The sequence below is a fragment of the Tachypleus tridentatus genome, chromosome 6, assembly GCF_004210375.1.
Source record: "Tachypleus tridentatus isolate NWPU-2018 chromosome 6, ASM421037v1, whole genome shotgun sequence".
NCBI lineage: Eukaryota > Metazoa > Arthropoda > Merostomata > Xiphosura > Limulidae > Tachypleus > Tachypleus tridentatus.
This window is the reverse complement of record NC_134830.1, coordinates 98,195,181-98,216,786: the sequence shown is the minus strand read 5'-3', so window position 1 is coordinate 98,216,786 and position 21,606 is coordinate 98,195,181. Positions and strand designations below refer to the sequence as shown.

The window sequence follows — 21,606 nt, the reverse complement described above, 5'->3', positions numbered from 1 at the left end:
TTCTTCAATCCACATCCCACCAAACATGCTCCCTTTGTAGCCGTGAGGACGTTATAATGTTACGGTCAATCCCACTATTCGTTGATAAAAGAGTAGCCCAAGAGTTGGCGGTGGGTGGTGATGACTAGCTGCCTTCCCTCTTGTCTTACACTACTAAATTAGGGACGGCTAGCGAAGATAGCCCTCGTGTAGCATTGCGCGAAATTCAAAACAAACGAAAAAAAAAATCATTATAACTAACCTTCATAATTTATTATATGTACAGTCATGTGAAAAAGTTAGGACACCATATGAAAGCCTATGTATTTTTGTAACATTATTGGATATATAGAAATTTAATCTCAATTTTAACAATACTGAGAGATTATAGGAATATAACTAAACCATTAAAACTGAAAAAAAGACTTTTCGAGATCTTCTGTAAATGTAATTCTACAAAAATTCATATTCTAACTGAGGAAAAAGTTAGGACACCCCCCCACATTTATTCCCACTTAAAATGGCTCAACTCACACACAGGTGTATCACACCAGGTGCACATGATTAGAAAATCGTTACTCAGCATCGTGAATGAGGCTTACCCTATTTAAACTTCAGACATTTAGTTTGGTGTGCTCCTGACTGTTGAAGTGAGAGTGAGCACCATGGTGAGAGCAAAAGAGCTGTCTGAGGCCTTCAGAAAGAAAATTGTAGCAGCTTATGAGTCTGGTAAGGGATTTAAAAAGATCCCAAAATATTTTGAAATCAGCCATTCCACTGTCCGGAAAATAATCAACAAGTGGAGGGCTTTTAAAACAACTGCCAACATGCCCAGGTCTGGTCGTCCAAGCAAGTTCACCCTGAGAACAGACCGCAAGATGATAAAAGAGGTCTTCAAACACCCTAACATGTCATCACGGGACCTACAGCAGGCTCTGGCTACTGTTGATGTGAAAGTGCATGCCTCTACAATCAGAAAGAGACTGCACAAGTTTAACTTGCATGGGAGGTGTGCAAGGAGGAAACCTTTGCTCTCTAAGAGAAACATCAAGGCCAGACTGAAGTTTGCCAGAGAGAATGTGGACAAAGACCAGGACTTCTGGAATAATGTTCTTTGGACAGATGAGTTTAAAATTTAATTATTTGGACACCAGAACAGAGGACATGTTTGGCGTAAACCAAATACAGAATTCCAGGAAAAGAACCTCATACTAACCGTGAAGCATGGAGGTGGAGGTGTCAAGGTTTGGGGCTGCTTTGCTGCAGCAGGACCTGGACAGCTCACAATCATAGAATCCACCATGAATTCTACTGTGTATCAGAGGGTGCATGAGGATCATGTGAGACCATCTGTACGAAAATTAAAACTGAAGTGAAACTGGACCTTGCAACACGACAATGACCCAAAACATACCAGTAAATCCACCAAGGACTGGCTGAAAACTAAGAAATGGAGAGTCTGGAATGGCCGAGTCAAAGCCCAGATCTTAATCCCATTGAGATGCTGTGGGGTGACTTGAAACGGGCTGTACATGCAAGAAACCCCTTAAACATCTCACAACTGAAAGAATTCTGCATTGAGGAGTGGGTTAAACTTTCTTCAGACCGATGTCAGAGACTGGTAGATGGCTACAAGAAGCGTCTCACTGTAGTTATTTCAGCCAAAGGGGGTAACACTAGCTATTAGGGGGTTGGGTGTCCTAACTTTTTCCTCAGTTAGAATATGCATTTTTGTAGAATTACATTTACAGAAGATCTTGAAAAGTCTTTTCTTCAATTTTAATTGTTTAGTTATATTCCTATAATCTCTCAGTATTGTTGAAAGTGAGATTAAATATCTATATATCCAAAAATGTTACAAAAAACACAGGCTTTCCTAGGGTGTCCGAACTTTTTCATATAACTGTATGCCCCCCAGTGTTTTGGGTCATGGCTGCGGACTTACAACACTAAAAATTGGATTTTGTTACTCTTGGTTGGCAGAGTACAGATAACCCATTGTGTATCTTTGTACTTAATTGCAAAAAATGTGTATATATATGTTTGTATGTGTGTCGTAATTAATACACCTTCCAAGTTACGAAATACCAAAGTTGTATCATTCGAGATTTTCCATTCTAAGCATTAACTTATCAGAATTCACCTTACTGAATTACAGTTTATTATTAAACTGCTGACGCATAACAAAGGTTTTAAAAAAGTACAATACTTTCTTGTAAGTTTCTATATTTAGGCAATAGATCTTCAAGGGTATCTAAACCACCAAGCTAGAAATCTTGATAAACGGTGATATAGAAACGATATATAAATAATATTCCAGATCATTTGAGAGCAGGATAAAATTGTACCCTTTGGATTAATATAATTAATTAGGATTAATATAAAAACCAACATAAAAGTGGGTCTGATTGTAAGAACTAATAGAGCCTCGAGTTAGTTGGTAAGCTAGAGGAGTTATAACACAGTTTTGTGTTGAGCAACAAATAAATAAAAGTTTTCTGGATGATCACTTTACCCTGTAACACATACGTGTATATGGAGAAAACATTGAGTCACTTACCAAGGCTTATGTTGTTCTAACAATGAAAGCTGATGGAGGTGATGCAATGGTGTTGAAGAATAAACTTGACCAAGTAACCTTTTATTCTTTTACGAGAACGTATGGCATACCTGTACAATGCTTACAATTATTTCTGACCTACAATACAAAGAATCAAAATTTTGAGATTGGACTAAGAATCCAGATTAGCGAGAAGACATATGTAAGTTGACGTTTTGAAAACGACAACCAGAGGATTGTACAACAGCTCATGCACATTACACGATGTAATACTGAAAAAAAATGTGAATAAATAACCAAGGTTTGGTGAAGTGGACGAGGTAGTTATGCAAGATGTGGGTAATAGATAATACTTTAGATGTTTAGATAAATATGATACAAATAATGAGAGACTGAATCATGTTGAATGTTGTGATATGAGCTTCGAGAATTTTCAGACTTAGGACAATATGCGTTGGTTACTATGACTTCAGGATAAATTTCCTAAAAGAACAGTTAAAATTATAATATAACTCTCGGTATTATGCTCAGGATACAGAAAGATGGCTATTATTTCGAAAGGTCAAAATAGAACTTTCTAAAGACAACAATTTACAATACAAATATTTGTATAGGGTTTAGAAAGTTGTTAAGTAGCTTAGAACAATGGAGAGAAGTAACTGGAAGGTCAAAGAGATTTGTCAAAACATTTGTATAATACAATTTTTAATAAAAGTTCCATGTATTGTGTCAGCTTAAAAATAATGAGATTAATTTTGAACATCGGAAGGCAGTGACTGGGAGGTTAATATTGACCTAGCAATAACACTCATGTAATAAAAGCTGTAATACAACGTGTTGTTAAAAGTTGATAATAATGAAAAGAACTAATTCCAAGGTGGATATGTAAAAAAGGATAGGACATGATAGAAGTTGTAACAGATCTATAAGTATTAAAATTCAGAGTTTGGATGATGGGAATTAGCTTAAAATTACGACTATATAGAATAGTGAGTGAAATATCAAAACAAATTTGTTTAAAAAGCAAGGATATAAAAACTGTAATACAACTGTCAGTACTTACATTTATAATTTATAAGGACGAAGTTTAAATAGAGAAAACAGGGAATAAATAATGGACGGTAGAAATGTGTGGGTTTTTCGTATAGCAAAGCCACAAAGGGCTATCTGCTCAGCCCACCGAGGAGAATCGAACCCCTGATTTTAGCGTTGTAAATCCGGAGACATACCGCTGTACTAGCGGGGGGCAATGGTAGAAATAGAAATCGAAACGAAAAATTTAATACAAGTTTCATAGATACAATTTAGGTTCTAGAAAAATAGAAATGGCTTAGAATAACAAAAAAGACTGAATGGAATGTTTAAATAGATCTTGAAAATAGTAGTGATTGATTAAAGTTATAGTACAAATTAAGAGTGGCGTAAACAGTTTAGAATGATGGAAGGTAATAATTGGAAAGTACATATGTAGAAAAGCATAGATATGATAGAAGTTGTAATAAAGTACAGTAAAGTGTTGTCAATTTAGAAGGATGGGAATTAACATGTAACGAGGAGAGTGGTAACCACAAGTTCAAAACTAATCCGTCAGACAACATAGATACTATAAACCTTGTATTACAATTCGAAGTTTTACTGTGTATAGTTCATAACGACTGGGATTAGATTAAGTCGACGGATAGTAGTGACTAGGACAAGCCCATCTGTCGACTTGGCAGTACGTTTGAGGGCTTATTAAGTTAAAAATAGCACAATGTATACACTTGGCTTTAAAAAAAACAACATTCAATAACCCTACATGTTTGACTCTAAACATTTCGTCTTTTCTATTATTTCTTTCTACAAAACAGGACTGTTTGTGTGTTTTATTATTAGTTGTTTTGTTTCCCATATCACCGCAACGACTAAACTAAATATACTTGCCCAGGGTCCCAGAAAGTGTTCTGTTTCAAGATTATGTAAAACCAAAATTAAGAGTAACAAGTATTTTATTTCTTGCTTTTGAAGTTCATATGTCATGATGTGTTGTAGCCTACAGAGTGTATAATTAATTTCGTGATTCTCGGCATGCGCACATTTTACAACGTCACCACAATACAAATTGCAATGTTAAACATCCCTCATGTGACGCCATTTTAGTGTCTACTGACTAACTAACAGACAACACAGTACTGTATAGTGGTGCGAATGGTTAAAACAGCTGACCTCTCCAAGCGGCCTTTGGCCCCTTTCTCGGAAACAAAAGCTGTAATACCAGTCTAAATATTACTATGTCAAGCTTAGAATGACGGGGAATAGACCAGAAGTAAGGAGATAGTCACTAAAAGGTCAAATATATATGACATAAAACATGAGTAAGCGAGAAACAAAAATATAAAAACAGTGAAGTATTAACAGTATAGATAAACAGAAAACACTGAAATTAAAGTCAAAATAGCTCTGTAAAAAAACATGGATACTATAAAAGTTGTGACAAAGTAGAGTGTATAGTGTTAACAGGGTATATGGGGTGTAGTGCTGAGTACTACCTGTTGAGCAAGTCAGCCACCATCCCGTATCAATAGTTAGGGCATGAAAAACTGGTCTCTCAATGTCTTCTACCTATCTCTTATATCTCCAAGTAGACGGAGTGCGCTCACCGACCGTACACTGTACGGATGTTACGAAAGCTGAATTAAAGTCCAGTGTAGTGTTAACAGTTGAGAACGATGAGGAACAGTCTAAAGCAACGGAAAGGAGGGACTGGAAGATGTGTTAAAAATAATGGAAATCAAGGAGTTGAAATACAAGTTTCTATATTACGATACTGAGTTTGTATAACAAAGATTAGCATAGGATTAGGACAACAAATAGTAGTAGCTGGAAGATCAATGAGTGATCTTATGATTACTACTCTGTAGTGGTTATGATTTATGTATGACAGTGATTGGAAGATCAGAATAAATCTGTAAAAAGCATGGGTGTGGTATATATTACAATAAAGTGTAAACGGTTTGAGATTAGCTACAGACGTTACATAGCAATCACTGAAAGATGAATAAAGCTCTGGCAGAAAGTATAGATGATATAAAAGTTGTAATAAAAGATTCATTATTACAGTGTAGAGTTTAGAATAACGGGGATTAACTTGTAACAAAGGAAGGGAAAGAGTTGAAGATCAAGATATACCTGGACAAACCATGGATATCATTAAAGTTGAAATACCAGTCTAATTTAGTGTTAATAGTAAGAGCGATTACGATTAGTTTAAGACAAGTGAAATTACTATGAATTAACAGAGAGTAGTAAATTACAGGTAAAAACAGATATGGATACGAAAAATTGTAGTACTGTAGTACAAGTCCAACTCAGAACGACGGCAAGCAGTGGCTGGAGGGTCAGGATAAAGTCTGGTGTAGTGTTAACAGTTGCTTTAGAACAACGGAGTGCAGTAAATGAATGATCAAAACACATATGACAAAAACATAGATATGCACAAACGTGAACTATAAGCTCAGTGTAGAACGACGATAGGCAGTGACTGGAAGATAAAATAGACCTTGCAGAAAAAAGGTAATTCACGTTAAAAGACAAGTCCAGAGTGGGTGTTAACACTAGAACAACGGAGAGTAGTAATACAGGAACAGATTAGATCTGTCAAAAAGAATATTTGTGATAAAAGTTCTAATAAAGTGAAATGTAGTTGTATCAGTTTAGTAAAACGTAAAGCAGTGACTGTAAGGTTATATAGATGTGGCAGAAAACATAAATACGATCAAAGTTATAATATTTCTTCTAACCTATATAAAAGCCAGTGTGTGTCACGTTACACTACGCTTGATTTTTCGAAATAGAAGAATTCATAAAATCCAAAGTGTGTTTATCCAGATAGAATATTTTGATTACTGTCTGCTCATTATGATTTTAGTGACCGGGATCAAGGTGGGGGAGGGCGTGAAACCATATTAGTCTCGTGACTGTTGATATAAAATAAGTCTGAGGTAAAGACTTATTGTGAGATCATCTATCCTAAAGCCAAGGGCATAAAATTTATCGTGAAAATAAAAGTATCAATTCAGTTTTAAACTTAAATCGTTTCTGAATTAAGTTGTTCTCTGTTATATCACCGACGTTTTTAATGAAAAACAAACCTCTTTAATCAGCAGAGACTCTAAATTAAGAAATCGATAAATATTTTTCCCAGTTTTGTTGCCTATACATTTCATTTTATACTTTAAGTACATAGACTCACAACAATATAAGGTTATATTTTTATCGCTGAGCAACAGGACATCAAAACAATTGTTGGAACACAGTGGTATCAAAACACGCTGGTTTTTCTATATATTAGAAGTTGTTAACCTAATTGATTTTTATCAATAATTATTCTGTGAATATGCCATGAATTAATTTCATGAATGATCATACTTTTTATTGGCTCCTAAATGAACTTACCAACGTTCGACTGCGTCGACTGAACTTTCTTTCCTGTTTATTGGTCAAATTTGATTTCGTAAAATTTATTTCAGTTAGTCATGATGCGTGAGATTAGGATATACTATGAGATGGGAGCGGTGCTACTTGCCTGGTCATTTTTTAAGGGTTAAACGTTGGTTTAGCACTACAATTCAGTTTAGAGTAACAAGTATGAGCTTGTTAAAACAGAGATTAGTCAGATACATGTATCACAAAGAATGTGATAACACTTGTAATCTTTCTATTTGTATAACAATTTACAGTTTAGAACAGTTTTAACTGCATATGACTAGAAATTGAAAGTATGAGTTGCAGAAAAGCGTGGATGTATTAAATGTTGAAATACAAGTTCAGTTTGCTATCATAATCTTAAATCGACGACGGCAGTGAATTGAAAGTAAAATATGTATCTGTCAAAAAGCATGTGTATTATTTAAGCTGAAACACAATACTTACTGTATAGCGTTAACCATTTGATACGACAGAGGGCGGTATCTAAAAGTTGAAATTAGATCTAGCAATAACAAAATACAGTAAGATTTATAAATTCCAGTGTAGTGTTAACAATAAAGAACGACGGGAATTTGAACACGTCAATACAGGTTAGGAAATAGAACTGTTTTTGGAATTTCGCACAAAGCTACTCGAGGGCTATCCGTCCCTAATTTAGTAGTGTAAGACTAGAGGGAAGGCAGTTAGTCATCACCACCCACCGCCAACTCTTGGGCTACTCTTTTACCAACGAATAGTGGGATTGACTGTAACATTATACACCCTCACGGCTGCGAGGGTGAGCATGTTTAGCGCAACGCGGGCGCGAACCGGCGACCCTCGGATTACGAGTCTCGCGTCTTACGCGCTTGGCCATGCCGGATATTATTAAAATTGTTATACAAGTCCAGAATAGTGTTAACAGTTTAGAACGTAAGGGATTAGTTTAGTATAAGGAAGACAATGAATGGAAGATGTAATTATTCTTGATGACGAGAAACGTAAGATCTAATTAGACCTGGAAGAAACATATAGCGATGATTATAGTTGAAAGAAAAGAGTACTGTAATATTAATAGTTTCAAACGGCAGGGATTAGTTTAAAATGGCAGACTGCAGTGATTGAAATGTCGAAATAGACTTTCAAAAACATGGATGCCATGAAAGTTTTAAAAATCAAAGATCACTAATTTATATGTCAGAATAGATCTAACAAAGAGAATACGAATGTTCAAACTAATAGTAAAAGTGTAGTACAGTGTTAATAGTTTAGAAAGACAGTGAATAGATGTGGCAAAAAGCATCTACGTAAATTAGGTTTAATCACAAGATCACTGTAATGTTAACAGTTTAAAACGATGGAGGGCAGAGACTAAATGGTCACAACAGCCCTCTCAATAAAGCTTAGATATATACTAAAACTTCAAATACAAGTGTCAGTGTCATAATTTAATTTTTAACAATTGGGATTCTTTCAGGACGATAGAGGGCGGTGAGTAGAAGGTCAAATTCGACGTGTCAATAAGAATGGATATGATAGAAGTTGAAATGCAAATTTAAGGACTGTATTGTTTGTTTGTTTTTTGAATTTCGCGCAAAGCTTCACAAGGTCTATCTGTGCTAGCTATCCCTAAATTAGCACTGTAAGTCTAGAAAGAAGGCAGCTGCTAGTCATCACCACCCACAGCCAATTCTTGGGCTACTACTTTACCAACGAATAGATATATAGTGGGATTGACAGTTACATTTGAATGCCTCCACAGCTGAAAGGCCGAGAATCTTTAGTGTGACGGGGATTCGAACCTGCGACCCTCAAATTACAAATCGAGCGCCCTGACGACCTGGCCATAGTGATGGAATTTCAGAATAGATCTGGGATTAGCAATAAGTATGACAAGAGTTGTAACAGGCATTCAAGTAAAACGTCTACTGGAGTTTAATTCGACCGGGAGTGGTAACTGAGCAGTTACTATAAACCTGATTAAATCACATAAAAGATGAATTTTGTATTTATAGTTTCCAATACAACGTCCAAAATTTCAAACAAGATGGAGCAATATTTCATAAGATTAGTGTAAACTGAGCAGAAGTGTAACGATGGAGAGAACTGTAACTCGCGTGTTAGGATACTTATAATAATTAATAAAAAATATAATATAGAACTTGTCGGCTTAAAATATTAGTTTACACAGTCAATTAGAATGTCTCCTGGAACATCTATCTGGACATTGAAGATTCTTTAGATGAATATAGGGTTAACAAAATAGTTTTATGAATACATCAGTTTTACGGATAAAGTTTCATACCAAGATACCATATGAAAACATTAGGGTAATCAGTCAGTTGCAATACCACAAAAAAATGTTCATCTCAAAATACTAGTTTGTCAGTTATTCACAACATTGCCGAGAATAATTATCTTGAACACCAGCTAAATCAGTCAAGTATAACATTATGTGAATATATACATTGGATACCAGTTTAATCAAATGATTTCGTCATGATATGATAACACCAATTTAATTAACTGCTTTTCGCATCACACGAAGATATTATTTTAAAGAAAGTTTAGTCACCGTTGCAACAACAAACTAATACATTAGTCTGTGAATACGATGTTTGTTTCCTTATTAAGCGCAAAGCTACACAGTGAGAGCTATCCGTACTCTGCCCATAACGAGTGTCAAAACGAGATTTTTAACTTCATAAGCTCTCAGACTTACCTATGAGCTATGATGTCATTCGAGCAATTACTGGACGACATAAAAGTAATTAACGTGGCATGTCAGTTTAATCAAACATAATAATCGTCATTTTATGCATAGATAAGGTTTCAAAAATAATTGATAAATTAAAATTTTTATTTCTCTTATTTCATAACGTTCAGTTAGCCCATGATATTAGGATATGAGTTTCGCCCAATAAATAGGTTAGTACAGTCTACTTAAAACACCCTCGAAACATTTTACGCGTGATACAACAGGTAGCGAAGTTAAGGTAATTTAAATTAAATGTGGTATAAGTATGGCTCCAAATTATATAATAACAAATTTTCTCACTGCCACATAACGTTATAAAAGTATTTTAGCAAGTTATGCCCTTACAAAACGGTTATTTAAAGTTTATGATATAGTTTACATAAAACATTTATCTTTGGAGGTAAAACTCTACTAATAAAAAGTTGAATAGAAAACTTGCCTGAAGAATGTGTAGAAAGTTCGTTAGAGCAAGGTAAAGTTGATGCCGTTCCTACGGTAGAAATAATCTTGAACTATATACGAGCGGCCATGTCGAGGAGTTTCTAGCTGGGGTTGGAGACGCCAGTGACGCCATCTTTTCTCCCAGTGGCTTGTGATAGGATATAAGAACTGATCTTCGGGATCCTTCATCTTCTTTAACTGTAGGTAATTCTTGGGGTCTTTTTGTTCTTTACTAATCCCTAAATTGAATGAATTATGTTGTTAGAGAAAGGACATGTTGATAAAAAAAAACTACAACAGGATTATGATTACCTGTCCCTCTATTTTCACGACTTATATTTAATACTAAGATTTATATCATTTAACGTTTCATGAATTACAGCATTTATTGTGCGTCATGCAAAAACATTTGTAACAATATCAGGGGTGAGAAGTTAAACAATGTTTTCACATATTAGTTCCATAACATAATAAACCCTAAGAAAGATGTTTCGAAGTATTTGTGGTGTGATAGTTATCAGCTTCGTAACATGTTAAACTCAAAGAAAAAACTTTATATACAAAAACTGTTATATTTTAAATCTACGAATTATGCATTGAAAATTAATATTGAAAAATATATCTACCCAGCTGTGTAAAGTTTTCTGTTTCGAAATGCTCCCGTTCCGTAACAGATGGTTTTACAGTAATACAAAACAACTATTTAACCAGATCGTGTACACTACAACTAAACATCCTCAGAGTCACAGCTGCCCTAGTTGCACAACATAAAAATACACACACTCTGACTCAACACCATAATATGATAAACGTTTATTTCTTGTATATCACTGGCTGTGCTATCACTATTGTTTGTATTTATGTTTTTTTTTTCTTAAATAAAATAGTAACGTTACGCGTGACTGATTATTTTGAAAGGAAATATAACTAGTTACGTTATACACATAGACTGGACTTCGAGCGTACGTGCTCAGCAGTAAGTCTGAATGCATATAACGTTAAGAATATCAAAACCCATTTAAGTGTAAATAGTATATTGTATTGTTTTGTGCTTAACGAATACACGTTAAATGTGTAAACCTGGTATGATAACTAATAGATCTGTGCAGGTGAATAATATCTGTTAGAAAAAAAAAAAGCTTAATATGGTCTTAAAAATACTTTGAAACTTTTAACATCGCTGAAGCTAGTAAAAAGATTTGTTTATTTATTTATTCTTGATAAAGGGCAATAAAATGTTATACATTTATCTTCTTAAGTTGCCGTACTTAACAATACGATATATTGGCCGAAAATATAGATTACAGGTATGACAGGCCAACTGATGTTCATTACAAATCTGATATCTTATGACTAGTTCACAACACAAACAATCATTATTTATGTATTAAATCGAACTTTTTGTCATAATATTGACTACCACTAAAATATATTTATTGTGAAATCTATTACCAAAAGATAACCTCGCTTTTAAAGAACGTTTTGTAGTAAATATAGCACTTTACCATAAATACGAGAGGTGGTACCACGGGCCACACCTTTACCATCCTTATATGAAGTTTTCCAAGGAGAGATTGAATATTCATATACAGCAAAATTATTAATAAAACAAAGGTGGAGTCAAAGGACAAAACATTTTGAAGAAGGTAGTTTTTTATTGTTTTGTTTGAAACTCACATAGCATTTGGACAGTAACGAATTTGGAAACCACAACTGAGTCCAGAATAATGTTCCCATCCAATATAAGCAGCAATCTTTGTGAAAAAGGTGGCCGAAGAAACTAAAATCAAACAACATAAAAATTTAATAATGTAAATCTACTGGGACGTGTTAATATACTAAAAAGTTTGGAGTGTTAGTATGGGCGTATATGATGGGAATGCAAACTGGATTTGCGGAAATCCGTTGGACTAATGTGACTAAATATTGATGTTGATTTTGAAAACGTTACTGATTTTGTGACTATCTTAGATAACATTTTCCTCAGCAAAAATACCTTGTCTGTGGAAGCTACAAGGGTTAAATATCCGCTTTATTCAAAACTTGATTACAGGTATAAAAAATAAACTGAGTTAGATATTCTATTTGCTTTGTACAGTTGGTTTCATTCTTAAGTTTTTTCCCAACTCCTGCAAATTTTAAGATAGAAAATACACAAACTGCTTTATCAAAACACTGTAATCGCATAATAACAATAAAACAACAATGATTTAAACAACGCTAACGCAAACTATATCAGTACCGTGGTTCAAGTTGACCTAAACACGATACATCACACATACTCATTTTATTATCATATATAATAGCGTTTTATCAGGTTCTAAGAATTCTATATAAAACCTAATCAGTACCATGATAAATAAAGTAAAATTTATTTTGGTTCTATGATTTGTTCGATTACTTAAACATTCTAAATTATTGATACTTTGACATTTCTTTGTGTATTTTTAGCGAACCTCCGTTATAGTAATACAATGTTAATTACCATATTCTGAAGTAAAAGTATAGTTACCTGAATTATTTTAATAAATTAAATGTAATTGTACTGAAGTAGCGTAACATATAAGTTTTTGTTGGTTTTTTTTTCTTTATCAAAAGTTGAAATTTGTGTGTTTTCTTCCCATTTCAACAACAGCGCCTCGAATATCAAAAGTACGATTTTCCGTTGCATATTATGAAGTGAATAAAGGATGAATTATACGATGTTAATGACTTATTTCTATTTATTCATTTACTTTCAATTCAAATTTGAATGAAACAAAATATAGAGTTAAGGTTGTGTTTGTTTGTTTAAGTCCGAATTTTGAACGTCTTTGAACAACCATACAGCTGATATCAATGAAAATTTTAATCCTCTCGTAAAAAATGAACTAAATCTATAACACATTTGTTAACGTGAAGAAATCGAGTAGGATAACAGGAGAAAATTGTACAATATTTTAGGTTTCAAAAAATTACATTATATCCTATTACATCGTATACTTCTTTGGTTAATAAATACCTTACGTATATAAAAATGGAGCCCTACCCCCCATTTGGATAGCGGTAAGTCTTCCGAATAACGCTACTCAAATCAGGGGTTCGATTCCCCTCGGTGGACACAGCAGATAGCCTGGTGTCACTTTACTATATAAAATACACACATATAAACACGAAAAATGAGTAACAGGTACTTCACTGTGTTTTCTAATGATGAACAAACTATAAATACAAATGTCCATCAGTGGATCGTTTCGAAGTCTGAGAACTTATAACGCAAGCTTTTGGGTTCGCTCACTGCGATGGGCACAACAAAGCAACCCATTGTGCAACTTTGTACTTTAACAACAACAAAACAATAGTGAAAAACAAACACAAAACAGACATTAATAAAGGAAGACCTCGATCTGTACTATAGTGTTTCGTTAAGAGACATTTAACTTTCATAACATTTGTTTGTTTGTTTTGAATTTTGGAGCAAAGCTACACAAGAGCTATCTGCGCTAACCGTCCCTAATTTAGCAGTATAAGACTAGAGGGAAGGGAGCTAGTCATCACCATCTACCGCCAACTCTTGGGTTAATCTTTTACCAATGAATAGCAGGATTGACTGCACATTATAACGCCCCCCACGGCTGAAAGGGCGACTATGTTTGGTGTAACGGGGGTTCGAACCCGCGACCATCAAATTACGAGCCTTAACCCACTGGCCATGTCGGGCCAACTTTGATAAATTTCGTTTCAAATGTTAATCGTAAATTTAAACTGAAACCTTAAACATAAAAATTAGTTAAAAAAGCAATAAATTACATTTCACAGAAAGTTAGAGCACTGACATTTCGAACTTAGTATTACAGTTTTATTTATATATCTTATGTCTTCAAGTAAAACAATCTTTAATTGAATAAATTACATAAATGAGCTTTGAGATTAGATACTCACCTTTTTTGGTCAGTAGATATACATAAAGGTACGATATCAATAAATAAGTAAACGAATATATATATATACAGTTTTCCTATACTTAGCTTTCAAAAGAGTACTCAACAGCCGACATTTGAATCGCTTTTTGACCAAACACACTTTTGGGCTACAAAAACACCTGGAAAACAGTCGTAGACTTAATAAGCCTATTCCACAGTACCGCGAACACACCTGTCCACATAAAACACAACAACCATGTGGGGCACAGGCATGCTTGGCTGGTTGCGTAGCAACGGTCCCAACTACACTGCTAATGCATGAGTTGTAGGTATACACCATACAGAATGGCTTTCGATCAGTTACAGTACACCGATGAATAATTGGCATAATTATGAGACACATTACACCAAAGTATAAAAATAAATAGTAGTAACTGTGTAGTTACGAAGCAATAGGATAAAACACAATACACATCTTTATTTCTACTAGAAAAAAAAAGAAACTTAGAAGTAAAGATTTTTAAGAAACAATTATTGGTAAGATTCATATTTCGAGCTACCCTGCAAATGTAACAATGAATTTCAACATAATAACGATAACTACTCTTGCTGAAGATTTAGTTTGTTTAAGTGTTGGGTTTACAGTATAACCAACTCTATAAGTTTCCACAGTAATATTTACAGAGTTAGATTACATCATATTTAATATATATGTATAGTGATTATTGCAGAACTAACATGTATGGCAATACAGTGGCTTCACCCGTGTAAGTGATAAATTTTCACATTAATCTTTGCAAAGTTAGATTATACCACAGTTAATATATATATGGTGATTATTGTAGAGCTAACATATATGGTATTAAAGCGATTTTAACCTCTTTTAATTATAGTTTTTCTCATTAGTATTTGCAAAATTAAATCATATCACTGTTGAGAAATGCTAAATAATGTAGAATTATCACATACATCTGTTAATTTCCACGTTAGGTTATGTATAAAATAACTACACAAATTGTTTGTTTGAATGAAGTAGTATTCCCAGAGTTAATACAATCATATAATCGCCCCCCGCTAGTACAGCGGTCAGTCTACGGATTTACAACGCCAAAATCAGCCGTTCGATTCCCTTCGGTGAGCACAGCAGATAGCCCGATGTGGCTACACACATCATATATAATCTTTACAGGATACAGAATATATATTTTTCGGTTTGTTTTAGTATTATCTGCAGAGAAAATACTATCACAGTGTGACTATATATATTACTAGTGTTGTTTCGGAAAGTTCTTTGGAAACTAACTAGATAACTGAACATGCATTTTGACAAAACTTAATAGTCGACAACCTAAAATATATAGTTCGAGGTGTATGAAAGGTGGGGAAGGTTTGAGAATAACTCTTGCAAACTAATAATTATTCTCGTTATATGTATACTTCTAGAGAGTGTCTGCTTTTGTTAAAATAGCTGTTTAAATAGATAAATGTCAAAGTACTTAAGAGAATTGTTTCATCAATATTAACTCTCTAGGGAATTTGAAATTTAGTACTAAATAAACAGAACAATGTATCTGTGTATTCATTCACATACCCACATGTATGTAGATCACAGCTAAGACTCTATAGCTACATAAAAAAGACCAATAACGTTACTATTTAACACTATTAATATCCATCAATGTGATAAATATATAACTGATTAAGAAAGGTTTAAAATTTTGTTATGCACTATACAATATTGTCAATAAGAAAAAGTCTATATTTGACTCTGAAAAGATGAATTGCTCAGAAAATATACGCCGTTACTGTTTAATTCAAACACGTACATATATGTATACACATGCACTCATATACATACAGGCATATACACTGCTGGCCAAAATCTTAAGGCCAATGAACATAAAGAAAAAATATGCATTTTGCGTTGTTAGACTCAACCACTTATTTGAGTAGAGCTTCGAAAGATGAAAATAAGAAAAGGGAAAATAAAAATAAAAAACTTTTTTAGCATTTAATAGGGAAAATGTGAACACTATGAAATTAGCCTAAATACTTGCTGGTCAAAAGTTAAAGACCATACTGAAACGAAGCATTAATCGGTAAACACGTAACGAAATTTAGTCATTTGTGTTCAAACATTAGCGTTGTCAACATCTCCCACTGACATTCCCTGTGTTACATTGGGTAAAAACATGGCAAAGGCTAAAAGTTGACAGAGTTTGAACAAGCTGCAAAAGCAAGGTCTCTCTCAATGTGCCATCGCTGGTGAGATTGAGCGTAGTAAAACTGCTGTTGCAAATTTCTTAAAATACTCTGAGGGACACGGAACGAGAGTTTGAAGTAGTCGGTCCAAAAAAATTTCGCCGGCGTTGAGCAGGTGGATTCGACGGGTTGTCTGACAAGACACCAGCCGATCGTCGAACCAGATTAAGACCCTTACAGAAGCACCAAAAATGGGACGTAGAAAAGTGGAAGAAGGTTTTGTTTTCTGATGAGAAAAAATTAACCTGGATGGTCCGGATGGCTTCCAATGTTACTGGCACGATAAGGATATCCCACCGGAGTCATTTTCTACACGACACAGTGGAGGAGGTTCCATCATGATCTGGGGTGCTTTCTCCTTCCATGGAACAACGGAGCTTCAGGTTATTCAGAGGCGTTAAACAGCAGCTGGCTACATTGGCATGTTGGAGAGAGCATTCTTATTGACTGAAGGCCCTCGTTTGTGTGGAAATGACTGGATCTTTCAGCAGGACAACGCTGAAATCCACAATGCCGCAGGACAATGGACATTTTCATGGCGAATAACGTAATTATTTTGTACCATCCAGCGTGTTCGCCCGAATTGAACCCCATTGAAAATGTTTGGGGGTGGATAGCAAGGGAAGTCTATAGAAATGGACGTCAATTCCAAACAGTGCATGATCTTCGTGAAGCCATCTTTACCACTTGGAATAACATTCCAGCCAGCCTTCTGCAAACGCTTATATCGACCATACCAAAGCGAATGTTTGCAGTTATTCGCAACGACATCTGTGCATCTCACTACTATACATTAAAATATCACATAGCATAATAAGGGTGATAATAATTAAAATAATATTAGACATAGGCAAATACACCGTCTGGTGGCGATTGTTCTTTCGAGAACAAAAACGAACGTTTTTGCTTTATAAATAATGCTTTATCATATGAATTTGTAAGGTATAGTAATAATAGACAGCTTAAGTTTTCAAATTAACAATATGTTCTATAAAATGTTTCCCGAACAACAGACCACACATATAAGAGAAAAAAAATTAATAATATCTTCTCACTGATAAACCGTGATTTCTCTTACATACAATGTAAGATTATATGGTGTTAAACATTATCAGTATAAGGAATGAAAGTGAAGACTGAGGAAAACTCGCCAAAAGATGTATCTTTCTTTTTGTTTCCTAAAGTTTAATACTGGGTATGTAAAAGCAATTAACGCCAACATAAACATTACATTCTTATACCTGTAAAACATCACCATTGGTGATGTTTGCAACTGGAATATAATTTTACCATCGTTGTGTTTTACAGGCACAATATAAGAACAGTTAGTTGTTTGTGTAAAAATTTCTGAATAATTTTATGTTTGACAGTTTAGGAACTGGATTTATCATTTGCGTAAAATTCTTCCTTTATTACTTTTGTCATATGTACAAAACACATAATCTGTGATTTATATTACACAACATAGGGACTGCATTATTTTAGGGGATGTGTCTACTGAACAATATGAACACTGTGTAGTTTTATGTATAAAACACAAACAAAAACTCATCAGCATGTGGTGGTTTCTCAGAGTGTGTGTGTGTTTTCATTTAGCAAAGCCACCTCGGGCTATCTGCTGAATCCACCGAGGGGAATCGAACCCCTGATTTTAGCGTTGTAAATCCCTAGACTTACCGCTGTACTAGCGGCGGGCAGGTTTCTTAGAAATTTCGCTAAGTACGTATTTAGAACGCTTATAGAAAAATACGTCTTGCGTTACATAAGTTGTATTATTTCATTTAATATGTGTGAACAAATTCGACTGACACAGTGGGTTTGTTTGTAATTATGTTCAACTCTATACAAAAGTTTACCTGTGCTCTGCCCACCACGGGTATCGAAACCCGGTTTCTTGCGTTATAAGTCCGCAGGATGTGCTACTGTGGGGTAAATATCACAGGAACAGTAACTGGTGAACATTTATTAGAGTAATGAGGCGAAGCTTCTGTGACAGCTTTTACTTTAATCTTTGTTATCAACTTGCACGTAGATTAAACAATCGTGAGCGCTTTGAAGGGTACTCACTTATTTAGAGGAAGGACAGATTTTGGAAAAGGTAACTGATATCAACTAACTGTTATTCACTGCTATTGCTTGCCATTGTGTGTTGTACTAAATCACTTGATAGCGTATTATTAAGAAATATTTCAGACGAACGTATTCCACCCAGATTTTTCTAGTTACTTGTATTACTACATATGAAACCTTTACGTCTGAGCTACTTATTATTGCTATTATATTCAGCTTTAATTCAGTATTTTAATTCAGTTTTTGATTTGCATTTGTAATAGGTTATTTATACCACTTTGAAATACTAAAATGAAGACACAGAGTATACACTGAGCAAGGGACTTTACTATCCGGATGTCTTACTCTGCGATAGTCATTGGTCGGTGCCAATCATCGGATTTTTAGCCGCTGTTTCCTTGCCTGCTAATTTAACTTAACTGAATCAGGTATGGAGACTGTCGTACATAGTTCTTTTTATTTATTTTTTTAAATTCAAAATTTAACTTTTCCCATGTCGCGGGTTCTTAATATACAGGTTACCTAAACAACTACCACTACGGGCGAGGCGAAGAGAAATAAAATTTCTGAGCTCCCCCGGTTATATCTGATCCTGAGCTTCGGTTCGAGGTCAGATAATATTAAACCAAAATTCCTGCTACGTTCTCTGCTCTGTCGATGTCTTACAGACTCGCCCTCTAATAGCACAGCGGCATGTCAGCGGACTTACATCACTAGAAACCGAGTTTCAAGACTCGTGGTGAGAAAAGCACACACAACCCATTGTGCAGGTTTTAGCTTAATTACAATCACACAAACAAACTTACAGAATAATATTTGGCTTTTGGAAACATAATTGTCAGTCTTTTTTATAATACCAGCTACTGACCTTAGAAGATAATAATACCGTTTTACAAAGTATCAGTCAGTTTTGTTGTATCCGTATATCATAAATAACTATTTTCAATGACACACGAAAGTACAAAGTTTGGGGTCACTAACACTATGTTTTCACTTAATTTGATACTTATTGTTCAGGAAATTGCATTAGATTACCTTGTTTGTTTTTCTTTTGTTTTCTGAAGGAGTTCATATATTTTCGGAGAATAATCACCCTGGAAACCCCCAGCTCTTCTTCTGTTCAACAAAACTGGCAACTATACTTAAAACACATTCTGTCCACCGCATCATTTATTTCTTATTGACCAATCAAAATAAAAGAATTCGGTTATCTTACTTTAAAGCTATATGATTTATTATTACTCACAATGAACCTATAAAATCCTAATAGATCTGATTTTTAGCGAAAAAAAGGTGTAACTATTGTTCAAAATCTACATCAAATTGCGCAGGAGGCCTAATACTATTAATTTCAGAACCAAATTTGCACAAATAAGTACGTATGCATATATAATATTTATCCAAAGGCCTGGCATGGCCGAGCGCGATAAGGCATGCGCTCGGAATCTGAGGGTCGCGGGTTCGCATCCGAGTCGCGCTAAACATGCTCGCCCTCCCAGCCGTGGGGGCGTTATAATGTGATGGTCAATCCCACTCTTCGTTGGTAAAAGAGTAGCCCAAGAGTTGGCGGTGGGTGGTGATGACTAGCTGCCTTCCCTCTAGTCTTACACTACTAAATTAGGGACGGCTAGCACAGATAGCCCTCGAGTAGCTTTGTGCGAATTTCAAAACAAACAAACAAAATTTATCCAAAGAAAAATATGTAGAATCACTACCACAAACGAACAAAACAAACTTGTATTAGCAGTATATCAGAGCTGTAACCTAGGATACAAAGTAAACATTGTTTAAAATTTATTGTCACGTAACAAATGAAAATTAATACATGACACACAAACAATTAAAACAACAACGCCATTTCCTCGATAATTCGTTATCACCTTTTCTTTTTATTCTAATCAGTTCAGCGAACTCCAACGTTATGAGAATCTATAACCGTGCTTAAACATATTTAACCATATAATATTGTACGTCACTCCGAACCTTCTACTAGATATTCCATTGAATAAAAGCAGAATAAAACAAAAAACATAAAAAGAATATTTATGCCTCTTATGTACTAGACATAGTTTTATATATCATTTCATAAAGTAAGATACAATTTATATCTAATCATATTTGAATCTATGATAAAATACGAAACTACTGTGTTTTGTTTTTCATATTTAATCTTTAAACCAAACTTTACCACATAAAATGTGTAAGATATTGATGCTGGATGTAAACATTTTCCTTTTACGTAAACATCGTTAAAAGCAATTTAACGTGAAATACATCTAACACAAAAGTACAAACTTTCGACTCAAAGTATCATCCTTTACTTATAGCTTTCATTTTGTTAAAACGGTAGGTAATATAATTATTAAAACAGAGAAATCGAAACATATGTTTTGGTTTGACTACAATTATAGTTCAAACTATACGTATAATAAATATGTGAATTGTTTATATTATACGCAATTAATTTTATATGATTTATTAAACGTTTATCTCTGCTTTTATAAACAATGTATCTATATTACGGATATAATATTAATCGGCAAAACAATCAATAATACACATCCTTGGAATGCACAACGAACTTACCGTCACATAAAACAACTTTGATTTCAGATGTCACTGGTCGCATAATAGAAAACGATTCATTCGTTAAATAATTCTCATTCCTTTCGAGACCCAAAAGTCGCCTGTTTAAGTTAGTTAGCAATCTATTCTTTTCATGTGGGTTTTGTTTGTGAAATTAAATATGTTCTTAATAAATATTATCTATAAATGTACTTGTAATTTGTTCCGCCTTTTCTTCGATTACTTTGGGTATGGGGGCGGTTCTTTAGCTAGGTCTGCCTTTTCTTTAGGCGGAGAGAGTCGAGATTGGATGAAGAAAGGTATTTTCCTATGCTGTTTATCAAATGTGTGTTCCCATTTTAATTTGAGAGAATTCTCTTTTTCAATCATTTCCTGTTCAAGTTTTTGAACATATGGATTCTAGATTCCTTTTAACCCCCATTTAAATCCATTAAAAACAGTAAGTTATAAATTAAAATTTGCCTAAGGATTATAGAAAGTAGGTGCGTGCCTTGCTGATTGGCAGCTAACTATTGATTTTGTAACCTATAGCAACAAGGAAACTCGATTGTAATGTCCTCTCATGATAAACATCTGTACTTGAAATCTAATAAATGAAACAA

General features: G+C 34.3%; 1 protein-coding gene across 3 annotated transcripts in view; it reads right to left on the bottom strand.

Annotated features, from left to right (window-relative positions):
* Positions 1-21,145, bottom strand: part of LOC143253144 (uncharacterized) — a 29,608-nt gene extending 8,463 nt beyond the window's left edge. Inside the window, exons 1-3 of one of the 3 annotated variants that reach the window (XM_076506482.1) lie at positions 21,005-21,145; positions 19,454-19,534; positions 10,183-10,423 (exon numbers count right to left, since the gene is read on the bottom strand). In XM_076506482.1, the coding sequence (XP_076362597.1) occupies positions 10,206-10,423; positions 19,454-19,534; positions 21,005-21,047 (342 nt within the window). In that variant the 5' untranslated portion in view covers positions 21,048-21,145 and the 3' untranslated portion in view covers positions 10,183-10,205. Of the gene's footprint in view, positions 1-10,182; positions 10,424-10,810; positions 10,928-14,105; positions 14,330-19,453; positions 19,535-21,004 lie in introns of those variants that run through there. The other 2 variants (XR_013029403.1, XR_013029402.1) reach the window with 2 other exon arrangements.
* Between the last annotated feature and the right edge of the window lie 461 nt (positions 21,146-21,606).